Genomic DNA, 13,853 nt, shown 5'->3' on the forward strand with positions numbered 1-13,853 from the left:
AATAATTGTTACTTGTTTTAGCCAGTGTTATAATGACAATTAACGCACTAAGCACTCTGAAAAGTTGATTCAGGAGCTAGACATACATCATTATCAGTATCTTTATTTCCATATCATTAATGATATAACTAATATCATTATTGTTATAACGTATAGAGGTGTTGTGGCTCTGTGGATAAGTCTCCGGACTGTGAACCACAGGGTCTGGGGTTCAAATCCCACCGCAGCACTAGCGGCATTTGGCAAGGCGTTTATCTACATTTGCCACTCTTGACCAAAATGTAGTAAATGGGTACCTGGGAGAAAGAAATTCCTTGAATGCTCGATGCGTCCGATCAGGGTAGCCGTGCTAAGGCTGGGGTAATAGAATGCAGCGCTTATAAACATTGGTATTAATAATAATAATAATAATTGGCATTTATATAGCGCTTATCAATCTACGACTGTTCAAAGCGCTTTACAATTATTATTACCCGGTCACTGGATTCATAGCATTCCAAGCAGCCTGTTAGGCGCAAACTTGCTAAACCAACCACAATGATGGTTGTTTCCTACCGATACCCAATTAGCACTTGGGTGAGAGTGGCAAGGTGTGGATTGACGCCTTGCCAAAGGGCGCTAGGCCATGGTGGGATTCGAACACACGACCCTCTGATTACAAGGCGAGAGTCAGAACCGCTACACCGCTACACCACGGCGCTATTAAGCGCTATATAAATGTTGCATATTATTATTAATAAATTCGTTATTTTATCGTTGTTACTTTCATCAATGTCAAATCCAGGGTTGAAATTGGTAATTCCATTGGTGTGTGGAATTTACAGCGGAGCACCTGTCGCCGGAGCAAATGTCATGGAACCGACTGGGCTTGCCCCTTAAACTGTCGATGAACGGAGCAGCCCCTTAAATTGTCGATGAACGGAGCAGCCCCTTAAATTGTCGATGAACGGAGCAGCAGGCAAGGAGGGCACCAGGCCCCATCAAGATGTGGCTAGGAATTCCAGTGGGTGATGCAAAACTTTTCTTTTGTTTACCCTTCTGTATTTTTAAGATCTCTCTCTCTTTCTTTTCGTTATGTGTATATTTTTAGTTTTTCTCTATATATCTAAAGGAACTTTTGCTGGGTTAGCGCCATGAGCTTTTTGTACGATGTGTGCGCTCAATACGACATCACCATGAATATATTTTATGCCATAATTATACGGCCAACTGCATTGACCTGACCTCCAAACCGAATTGTCATACATTTTTATTCGATATTTGGTTACAATAACATTTCTAATTACAATACTGGAAATGACTTTGATGAAAACCATGGCCAAATTTTATCCATTAAAAAAGTTTTCCAATCTATTAAACTATTATTTACCTACCCGTTGAATCCGTTTATACGTCATGAATGGCAAGGTCGGCGATATACAGACTACCCTTCATGGAATAAAAATAAGTATGATTCTGCTTTCTAGGTGAACATGATCAAAATGCCTACGGATAAATGGAAACATATACCCTTTATCACACTGATCTGGATCGTGCTTCCGACTTTCTTTGTATTCCGTGACCATTTCGGCCTCAATTCGACTGACCACTTTATCTTGTCCTGCAGCATGTACAGCGCATTCTGCCCTATCATTTTACCAAATTCAATTTATCTCTCTGCTGCAGTGTTAAGTGTTTGGAAATACATGGCTTTAAGTGGAAAGCAGATCGAAGCACTTTAAAAGTTATTGCGAATTTCGATTAATTTCACCGTGATCTAGCAGTATTTCACACAAGATTGACTTCGTGGTTCTAATCAACGGGGAATAAGCATTTATTACCTGCAATGGTCGCTAGGGCTCGTGTCCACTAAGTTTCTTGTTTACCTATCGATATTGGGAAAATTGTTAGCGTTTTTTTTTGGGGGGGGCTTTGGCTTTACCATGCATCGGTCTGGTCAAGACGAATACCAAGGAAGAATTTCATGAAACAGATTGTTATAAGCTACTGAAATTCTTGCACCTGATTGGCTCTGAACAAACTTGTCAGTGGCAATCATCGGGAAGATGGTTTCATGAGTTCAAGAATATAAAGAATACAATTATTTTCAGATACATTGAAAGAAATGACCCCTTGTAAATAGCCTTTGAAGAATAATGAGACACTACAAAATATCAGCATGTGACGTGTCTTGTATTTGGCCACTTTAAGATACGAAGATGAAATATTCGACACCAAGCTTGGTGAGAGAATCGTTTACATATTCTTAATCAAAAATCTGATTGAGATTTCTCGAATACGGGGTCTGAAAAGATGGGAACGTTCTGTGAATTTGCCATGAACCTATACTTTTTTTCTCAGTTGCTCCGCCGAAGAAAATTAAACTGAATTCATATTTGTAACAATTGTTAGAAATTGCTTTATGGTAAAACTGCGCCACCTGTCGAGCAAACTGAGCACAGCCGGATAAATATGCACCTATGCACTTAACATTATTTTCCAAAAAAGGAGATATTCAATAGGCATTAAGGTATCAATAATAAGAAAAACTAATTAAGCAAACATATATTTTAATATTTATACCGCAATTATGGAAAGTTAACAAATCCTCTTAATCATGATAACTGGTAATAAATCTTGATATAGTGCAGTAGATGTCAATCATGGAAGTAGAATAGCTGATACATTACTTTTCAGCTCAATCTGAATAACTTTACAGAAATTCATGAAACGAATTATTTATGTATATCATATATCGTAATTATATATATACATATATATATATATAACACTCGATCATGGATTTCCAACACGTGTGTCAACACGTGGATAATAAACTTCAATATTTGTTTGTTTGTATGTGAACTTGCATCTGATTGGCTAGTAACGAGGCATTTTTCAATTTCCGATTCAGAATGGATGACAGCTTGAGAGACTTCAATTAAGCCACACATCTCTCATTATCTCATCCTTTCTTTCATTATATATATATATATATATATATAAATATTTATATAACAATGTCTTCATAAAGGATGTCCGAGGCGTGTTTTTACATGTGTTTGTTTAACTTATACTTATAGATAAATAATGTAGTTGCAGTAAACACGTATTTCGGGGAAATTCTCTAAAAAAATAGTTTTATTGTCAAACCCCCATCGCAGATCTAAACAGATTGGAACAGATACTTCGTGAAATTATGAATTTTTACTTGAAAAAAAAATGATTGCACTGAATATCGCCGATACTGATAAGAACATGTGGGACAGTTCATTATTATTGCGTGGAAAAGACCCGACAATGATTCGAATCCCATGCACATTTAGCTAATTTCTCAGCATTTACATAAATTCTTCCAGAATTCTTTACCACATATATATCATACACACATATATATAAATATATATATATGTGTTTGTTGGGTATTTTTGAATATATACCTAATTATTTGCCAACATACACTTGGTGGACATTTTATTGGACTCCTTACAAACTACAAATAGAGGGTCGTGGGTTCGAATCCCAGCCATGGCGTAATTTCCTTCAGTAAGAAATTTATCCACATTGTGCTGCACTCAACCCAGGTGAGGTGAATGGGTACCCGGTAGGATTAATTCCTTGAATGTATGCATAAGCGCTGAAAGGCAGCTCAAGCTAAAGCCGGTGTAATAACAATAATAACATCGCGCCTCGGAATAGAATATTTCTAGATAGATGGGGCTATATAAATGCCTATTATTGTTATTATTGTTATTATTATTACAAATGAAATGATATCACAACTGTTTGGCGTTTCAATAAGCTCTTCTAAACTTACGAACGACTACACTCTAAAAAATGAAGTGCTAATTTAGCTCTTAAAGAGCGTGTATAGTGACTGCACTTCGGAGTGCTGATTTGTCTAGTTCAAATTAGCACTTCATTTTTTAAAGTGTATACGAATATATCCCGTGGTAAATGATTGATATAAACTTTCAATGATGTAGATTTAGCTCCTTAAAGGAAAAGTCCACTCCCAAAAAAATTATTCGAATAAAAAGAAAAAAATGCAACAAGCACAAAAACTGAAAATTTCATCAAAATTGGATGTAAAATAAGAAAGTTATGACATTTCAAAATTTCGCTCTATTTCACAAAACAGTGATATGCACATCCTGGTTGATAGGCTAATGAGGAGACTGATAACGTCATCCACTTACTATTTCTTTCGTATTTTATCATCAGAAATATGAAATATTCTAATTTTCTCCTCATTGTCAAGTGAAACAATAATTAATTTTCCCTGAACATGTGGAATTGGCATTGTTTAATACTATATGGTTCAGTCAAGTTGGTCATTATTGTTAAATATGTAAAAAATGAAAAGTTGTAAAATCTATACAATAAAAACAAAATAAATAGTGAGTGAATGACATCATCAATTTTCTCATTTGCATGTCACTGAATTGTGCATATCACTGGTTTGTGAAAAGTAAACGAAAACTTAAAATGTCATAACTTTCTTTTTTTAAATCCGATTTTGATGAAATTTTCAGCGTTCTGCTCGTTTGATTTTTCTCTATTTATGCAAATCAAATGGGGTGAACTTGACCTTTAAAGAGATCACTGTTCGTAAAGTTGCTCCTATAATTTACGAACAGCTTTATGAAACACCCACCTGGCACTTGTATCTAGATATAAGTTTATTTAGTATGTGAACTACTTTCTAACAAATATATGACCTTTAATATGGAGAGTAGCTTTTATAGATCTTGCCAGAGAATGTTATTGATACAAAATAAAAATGGCATGATATAAAAAGACACAAAACATAGAAGTTAAATTCAAAATAGGAAAAATCAAATTTCATGTATGGTATAGGTCTGAATCAGATCATTGATGAAGGATGTGATATAAAAAGTGATGCCGTACATTGTTTTATTTTTAACCCATGTTCAACCATGACCTTGGCCCTCTTTTGTCACCTTTATTCGCTGTTTGAATGATTAACTATGGCGATACTGACACTAAATTATCATAGACAATCCCAAAAACATCTAGCTATCTGATTGCAAAATTAAGTAAACGAAAAGATGGAGTGAAGAATATAACAAGACAAATTATACATCGATTAAGTAGACATCATGATGTCCATAATAGGCATTGGCGAAATGCATGTTCTAAGGACACACACACAGAGACACACACAGACAATCTCACCCGTACAACATCTGATGGCTGGAGGAGTGGTAGACGTAATGAGATGAAAAGAGGGCCCCCGAATACATAAAACACTCATCCTCAGTGTACATGGTGTACATGCCGTGTGCCTAGCCCGACAAACGCAGCCCAGTGTATACACGCCCTTAAATCTGCCCGACTGGAAAATACATGGGGGGGGGGGGGGGTGGATAACAGTCTTTAATGAGAAACTGAGCTCCACAAGACGCTGTAAACAAAATAATTTTCGTGGGTGAGGTCGGTATTCTTTTCTTACATCATTATGGCGAGGTGGATCATGTAGATCAGGAAATGGGAAACATACGCAACGGGTTCGGCAGCCATTATAAACACATTTGTATGTGGTTACACTGTTTAAGAAGAGGATATATGGGTGGAGTTATCCGTATGAACATAATTTCAGACAAAAACCTTCGAATGTACAGACTGTACATACAAACGATAGAGATAGAGAAGGTGTGTGTGCGCGCAAGAGGGAGGAGGGGGGGGGGGGGGAATCGGCAGAGGGAGCGTAATGATACTGTGAAGCAATGATAATACTTTTTTTCCAATGAAAACTAGAAAGTAGAAACGAGTACCTAAAGGATAGCCCGTTGTTTAAGATACACGAGGACATAATAATGTACATTACGAGCAAAAATGTACTGTACATTTAGCGGACCTTGCGCCGATTTGACGCCATTCTCCTCTGATTGATACGAGTTTGACTAGCAATAACCGAATCATAAACCTATACGCAATGAAGGATTTGTATTTCAAACCCCTCGGGCAATATCTCTGCTTTGCAATCTTGTTTTATTATACACATTCTCCTCCTGTTGGCATTTCTGTATTATGACAGCCGTCGTCTAGCTGATATGTGATTTACTGCCACGCAATATTCGTTTTGCCAACATCAATTTCATACGCTGATATTAATATAGGGTGAGATAGAAGAAGAGCATGACGGCAGAGAGGTTGGGGGAAACAGAGAGAATGGAGATAAAGGGAGAAATAGATGGATAAAGAGAGAGAGAGAGTGAGAGAGATAGAAGAAGCGATAGAGCACACATAGAGAAGACAACGGGAGAAGGGAAGTAGGGGTAGACTAGTAGGAGAGCGAGAGAGATGAAAAAGGAGATCTGTTCAGAGATACGGCAAATAAAAATTCCGTTTTTTTTGTTTTGTTTTGCATTTAACTCCTTCCTTCAACCCCGCCAACATCATCACATCACAACATTATCATAATCATCATCATCACCATCGTCATCATCATCATTTTCAATCATCATTTATCGTCATCATCATCATTACGAAGTTAGCTCCAAATAAATGCAAACTAAAAAAGCAAACGACATTCAATTTTATAAGAACATATGTAGTTCTATGTGTTGTTTTTTCTTTTTCAGTCTCGTACAAAGCACCACCTATGTACCATAGAGTACTATTTAAACGAAGCTGGAACCGGTTAATATATTTTCCGTTTACTGAGAAACGACCTAATTCTACTTTTTAATTCAATAAAAAAAGATCAGTTTATTGCATGTTGCGTCGTTTTCCTTCATAGCGTGTTACTTCTCTTTCTCTGTAACATATTTCCTCCTTTCCAATATTCCATGTATTTGACTTTAACCCTTGCTTTCCAAAACAATTATTGTCGCCGGTTATTATCAAAGCCTAATGGATGACACGATTTTTACATTACTCTTTCAAAAAATTTGAAGAAGATGTAAACAAGCTAATTAAGTCACTCAGCATTTAGTTAAAAAAAACAGAATGCCATTGTGTTTTATTCTTTGATGGTCTAATCGCTCTTCTTCTTCATATGCTAAATTTGTTTTCAGAGCTTTGGACATGTTTATGTAAGTTACGTTGGATATTACAAAAGATAAGATATCATTGTGATTTTTCAATCATTTTTCATTTCTGATTCCTTAAGAAAGTTTGAATTTTTGCCGTTGATAAGTAACAACGCCCTCTCACAGTAAATTGCCTTCTTTTTATGAAGACCATTTGGAAACTTTCTTCCATCAATTCAGTACTTGTATATCAGAAATATTTATATACCAGTTAATTTTACCTATTTTTTGTTATTCTTTATTTTTCACCATTCCATACGAACAAGGTATTGTTTTATCATTTCCATCAAACAATTATCGGGAGAGGAATGATTTTTTTTTAATTTTGATATGTCGACGATTTAATTTTACCCCCAAATAATCGAATGCTCCTTTCAGAAAAGATAGTACGTAATGATATTCCTTTTTATTGTACCCGGCAATGTTATTAAATCTTGAAAATGAATACCTTTCAAATGAATTCCAAAGATCATAATAATAGGAATAACACTACTAGAATTCCTATAAACGATAATGCTCTATGAAGGGTCCAGGTTACTGCACAGTCTGCTACATGTACCTGCGAATGTGAAGTGAGGTGACAAATTAATGTAAAAACCTATGTAAGAAAAAATCATATCAATTACTTTCATGATATGATTGATACAAATATCACTGTATTATTCTTGAGAGAAACAGTACGAATCTTTGTAAAATACGGGCTTTTGAGTCGGGTTTTGAGTATGTTGACATTGTGCAGATTTAGTAGAAAAAGTGATATGAAGTTTTGATCGTGATGAAGAAAAAGGTAATATTGATTATGAAATGAGAAATGCGACAAAATCTCCTAAAACCATTTGAAGATAATTTTAGATAAGTAATCATTCATTGGATCATTGGTTAATAGGGAGTATATTTTATGAATAACTGCGTAAGCCCCCCCCCACCCTCCCGAACAAAATCGAAGAAAATGGAAACTTTAAAAAAAACGTATTCTGCCGTCCTACGACAAAAACAAGCAACTATTTTGATAATTTTTTTTCTTGATTCGGAATATTTCCTTATTTTCTTTTTGATGTTAAAGGAAAAAAAAAGACATAGTCATGGTTTTCTGAAATACAGACGATTCAAAAGCAAGTAGCTCCTTTTTTCCACATAAAACAATAATATGATATAATTTCCTAATTTTAACTAAGAAATTCATTCCACAGAGTTGCTTCCTTCTGTCATTGAACCGAAATAATTTATGGTAGTGAAAGGGTTTGTTATTATATAATGTTTATCATTATTCTGGTATGGGTGATTTTAAGGAGAATGTTAAGAAAAGTAATGCACCACTGTGAAGCTGAACAAAGAGGTTGGGACATGGAATAGTTGTTGTGTAAGAGAGAGAGAGATTAACAGAGAGAGAGATAGATCAACAGAGAGAGAGAGAGATAGAAAGAGGGGAGGAGGGAGAAGAAGGGCGATGAAGATGACATTTAAGAGGCAGCCGCATAGCTAGCACGCGACTGTATAACAAACAACGAGACCGTCTCTTCTCCCATACCAGTAGAATACATGTAGATGCATATAAGCCTCTGATATGAGATGCATCCAAACAAACACGCATGCGCATTTAACCCAGCTACCGGCTTTCCTTGCACGCTCATTAGTCAGCGCTGGGTGAGGCGCCGTGACGTCACAGCGCCAGACTCTCTGCGGCCATCAAAAAGCAGCACTGCACAGCGAACGGAACAGTCTGCTATCTAACTGTTCGTTACCAGTGACACGCCAGCTCGGCTGCTGCTGACATAAACGATCACGGCGTTGCCTTTTCTCTCCACAAACAGCCGTGATTATCGCCAACATTCCTTCATGTTCGTGTCTACAATTCGTGTCTCTAAATGAGAATATCACCGTGAAGTATATCAAAGACTGACGCGATTATATGTTGCTGTACTCGACATCTGGAGGGATTTCATCTCCACTCCAAACCCAAGTGTCGACTGCTTGCGGATGCCGGTGCAGTTGCGGAAAACTTTGCAATCCTTTCAGCATTAAAATATCACCAGCAAACATGGGTACCGTATTATCTATCTCACCGAAGCCTCATCGAGGGGACTATGGAGGCTATTCGGACACTACTACCCTCAGTGTGGGAAACCTAAACGAACTGTACCTCAACAACAGCAAGAATGTGTCCAGCACCAAGGAAAATATACATCTGGTTGGGGAGCGACCGATGCGAAAGCATAATTCCGCCCTTTTTATCAGTGCTCTGGGTCTTAAGATGTTCAGTGTCTCGAAGAAGAAGACGAGTAGCACCGGAGTAAGTACAACATCATTAGACACTAACTTTAACAGCAGCAAGCAATCCTTGACGGGATCAGATAAAGCGAATAATAACGTGCTCAAGCCGAAGAATCATCCCAACCAAAATACAAACAATGCTGTGTACAGGCAGTTTCCGGATAGCGTCGCCATCCTCACTCCTCAGAAAAAGGACTCGAAAATCTTGGACTCGAGCATCAAGAAGTCGTTCTCTTGTTTCAATCTTAATTCACACTGTCCATCGAATGGCCAGAATGGCCATCACCAATCACACAAGCAGCACAAAATAAGCAACGTCTCTGGGTCCACAGCGACGACGACATCAACAAATGGACTGAATGGCTTCCGAAAGGTGTCTAGCCACGGGCTACGATCCACATCCGGTGTTCAAACCAACCCTAAGAAAATTCTGCAGTGTTCGACCAGTGAGCTGCTTAAATGTCTTGGAAACTTCCTCTGCAGGCGGTGCCCGTACTTGAAGAGTTTTGATGCGAATGATGCTATTATGTGGCTGAGGGCTGTTGATCGATCGCTTCTGATCCAGGGATGGCAGGACATCAACTTTCTTAATCCCGCCAACGTCGTCTTCGTTTATATGCTTGTCCGTGATCTGCTCAATGGTGACGCTGTCGTCAAGAACGAGTCCGAACTCCAAGCCATGGTCCTGACCTGTCTGTACCTTTCCTACAGCTACATGGGCAATGAGATTAGCTATCCTCTGAAACCATTCCTCGTTGAGGAGGACAAGGACAGGTTCTGGTCGAGGTGTATCAAGATTATCAACAGCTGCAGCTCCAAGATGCTGAGGATAAACCAGAATTCTAACTACTTCACGGACGTTCTAGCGGACCTTAAATCTTTTGCAAGAAGTTGAATGACCATGTGGATAGGTCTGGGACTGTGCATTTTTCATAAACAGTAGGAGTCCAGCTGAGAAGCCGCTCTCCATTTTATAACCATATTGAGGATCTAACTTATTAGGGAACCACACCTTTTAACTGTGGAACAAGATTATATATATACTTCATTTGTTCTGGAGAATCTTAATATATGTATTGATCAGTATGTCACCGTTCCTTATGAAATGTCTTAAAGGTTTTATATCTGTATATTGTGCTGAATACTTGATTGTACTATGTATATATCTGAGATAATTTTACTTGTTCAAGAAACTATATGTGTGTCATGCTAGTCCACAAAGAGGGCATATTTATAATTTGTTTTGCTGCACTTGTGAACAGGAGATAATATACCGTAGATAAGGGGGATGTTTGGGTGTGGGTTATCAGGTTATAGAGACGGTATGCCGAGAAGTAGCATCCGACATGCGATATGACCTTCTTTCACCATGGCGCGTGTGGATGTCTATGCCTGCAGAAAAGGCAAAATACAAAAAAAAAATGCCTAGCCTGGAGATGGGCAAGCAATCATCCTTTGTATTAAGAATCTGAAATACCCCCTCCCTCTCATCATCTTCATATATTCGCATCTGGGACCCCCATCACCCCCCCCCCCCTTCTCTCAGTCTATATCTACCTTTGATTTGGGCATGGAAGGCTGCTTTTCATCGCTTGCCTCGCTTTCACTCCGCAGGCCTCGGCATAACATCTCATGTAACCCAATAACCCGGCCTCTTGCTCTTTTCTTATGAGAGGCAATCACATTACCAGAATGGAAAGCAGGCAGGGAGCGGTATCCGTTCCCGACCGATTGGTATTTCCATTAAGCTTTTTTAAAAGAAGGAATGTAGAACAGCCACAGCCAGTTATGACACGGTCTGCTATTGCAAGGATGGAATAAGCTACTTAACGATCGATTCATAATCGGGAAACTATAGACATAGAACAAGATTACTAGATAAATGCATTCCTGACTAAGTTGTAAACCAACCGCAATGTCATGTGATATATTGTTCAATTGTGATCATTTTTTTTTATGATATTGATTTGACATATGATTTTTTTTACACCAAAGAACAACGAAATATTTTTGTAATGATTTGCAGTTGCCGATTGTAATGCTTGTGCGATTTCTTTTTATTTTCATTTTAATGTGCGTGATTTTTTGTTATCAAACCTTAAATTCGGTAAGAGTCATTCTTTTTTTGTATGTGGTTAATCACCAGTTTATGATTTGCTGCTCATGAATTTAAACATTTTAAAGTAATATCTCTGCTAGCGCATTCTAATACCCTTACAAATATTACGCAATGAATACCCTTCTAATTATTTCATTCCTTTGGTGAATGGCGGGTTGACGTTTTTAAAGGTCACAAACTGAACACGATGATGAAGTCTTTTTTGTGCAATATCAAACATTGGTCATCTATCTTTGATCAAAATAAATATACAGGTAGCTTGCAAAATTTAGTACAATTCTCCTTCTTTTGGTTGTGGTGCAGTTTGGCAATACACCAACAACCAGATGTTGAAATATTAAAAAAAAAGGAGAATGTTAACTTGATTTATTCATTTCATAAATCAAAAGGGGAAAAAATCGAAAGATTTTGCTTATGATGATAACTTCTTGCCATAGTTTACGGGTTTAGCGATCAGAATATCTTTTATTTAAGTTAAATTATATCATAGTGTGGTTGTATTTATTCATTATGCACAAACTACAGGCGACATGCAATTGTCGTTTCTAACGCTCCACTGTGCCGACTTGTAGGGCGAGTGCGAGCGAAGCTAATTAACATTTATTGACTCGCTCTTGGAAGCTCTCCATCTTTCATGCACGGCGGAGCTTGTATCCATTTAACGGGTCCGTTACTATAGTAACGAGCCTGCATCACCATCTAATCTCATTACCGGAGCGGGGGGATGGCTGGGGTGGGATTGAGTAATACTAATGAACAATGGATTGCTGCATAATAACTGCCAGCTAATGGATGCAGTATTGTTGAATATCATCCCGGTCGTAGCCTATGGATCTGAGTCCGAATGTACTATTGTGCTATATATACAGTTCTGATCTTTTCTATTTGATACGCCCTTACAGCTTATATCTGTAATTAGAAATTCCCTGTTCGGCTCTCTCTTCAACCGAAATGCAAAATAACCGGAAAATCGAGTCAGTACTTATAGGTTATGTGGAAATTTGTTGAATTATTTCCAGAAAGAACTCTACAGAAACTGAATAACAAGAATTATATGCAAAATCCATTTTGGGTTTACAAGCCTAGCTTTGAATTACACAGAATAATTTACCTCATAATAACTATTCTGTACGGAATCGAAACTCGAGAAAAGAGCTATGTTATGGTCATAGCTGATTGTCATTCAGATGCGTCGCTGTAGTGTTTACATATATCTTGCCATTGACGACTTCACATAGAAACAGCATACGCAAAGTGTTATTGTAATACGTTTTTTTCCTTTTTGGCTGGCTTCATCAGGAAACTGATCAGCCGTTGTCAGTGTCAACACCGGAATCTAGGTCCGGAAAATCACGCGACCTAGTCAAACTATCTCATCTAAGTACTGCCTAAGCTGCTAATTCCTTATTGTGAATAGTTGATCAACCCGTATAATATATTGACAATCAAATATCAAATGAAACCCGATATTGTATGAAACGCTTGACGTATAAGGGGTAATATTAGATGAGAATAGGAACTTTTCGAGGTAGAATCCACATGCAATTTAAACAGATAGGCCTGCAGTAGTAAAAGATCATGACTTTTACCTTGTGTCCCCAGTACTGTGATAGAAAACTGATGTCATGTACTTTTATTCCCTAAATTGTACTTTTGAATTTGTCATTAACCGCTACGTTCTTGGCACAACACTGTATCGAGGATATGAAATACACATTTGTTGTTATTGTTGATGTCGGTACGTTTAGCTTGGATTCGATTGTAACACTTTTGTGATATCTAATTTCACAACCTACAGTATATACGTTTCGTGTTCAAGTACTGCAAATCCCTTTTTTGTACTATTCGCTGTCCATGGTTATACTCCATCATTACATGTTGTGTCAACTGCTACACAATTATTGGTTAAACAGATCTTTATGGATGTGTGTGATGTAAGAACAGAAGAAAACATACAAAACAAAGAAAAATAAATAATTTCCCTAACTGTTAGTTAGGGAGTGAAACTATTCCAGAAATTATCGTCTAACGGCTCATTTATAATTATGATTGAACGTATAGCCTAGCTGTTGATTGAATTTTATAAGAATATCTGAGTGATGAGGGTATTTGTTTTTTGTGTGTTTTTATTTTGTTTCTGCGCTGCCCGTTTAAGGGTGTTTAAGAAGATGTGTATGATATGTGTGGATGATGTGTCGTTAGAGTAAGAGAGGAAGAGAGAGAATGAAAAAAACAAGGATAAACAGCATATCAATATACCTACCCAACATTTATTCTCTGTATGTGTGTATGTGTTTACGGGAGAGGGTGGGGATAAATATGCGTTTGAGAGAGGGAGAGACAGAGAAAAAAAAGGGAGCGAGAGAGAAAAATATTCTGTGAGTGTAGGCGTATACGTGTTTGTATCTATTTATTGATTTTTCCTG

At 37.4% G+C, this 13,853-nt stretch overlaps 1 protein-coding gene across 1 annotated transcript; it reads left to right on the forward strand.

Annotated features, from left to right (window-relative positions):
* The first annotated feature begins 8,489 nt into the window (after window positions 1–8,489).
* Window positions 8,490–13,433, forward strand: LOC121426230 (cyclin-dependent kinase 5 activator 1-like). Its single transcript, XM_041622452.1, has one exon. The coding sequence runs from the start codon at window positions 8,947–8,949 to the stop codon at window positions 10,201–10,203; it is 1,257 nt and encodes a 418-aa protein (XP_041478386.1). The 5' UTR covers window positions 8,490–8,946; the 3' UTR covers window positions 10,204–13,433.
* Window positions 13,434–13,853: the final 420 nt, after the last annotated feature.

This window comes from Lytechinus variegatus, chromosome 13 (genome assembly GCF_018143015.1).
Source record: "Lytechinus variegatus isolate NC3 chromosome 13, Lvar_3.0, whole genome shotgun sequence".
Classification (NCBI taxonomy): domain Eukaryota; kingdom Metazoa; phylum Echinodermata; class Echinoidea; order Temnopleuroida; family Toxopneustidae; genus Lytechinus; species Lytechinus variegatus.

Bases quoted from the DNA above. Each gene is read 5' to 3' on its own strand.
- LOC121426230 (XM_041622452.1), top strand. From the start codon at position 8,947: ATGTTGCTGTACTCGACATCTGGAGGGATTTCATCTCCACTCCAAACC.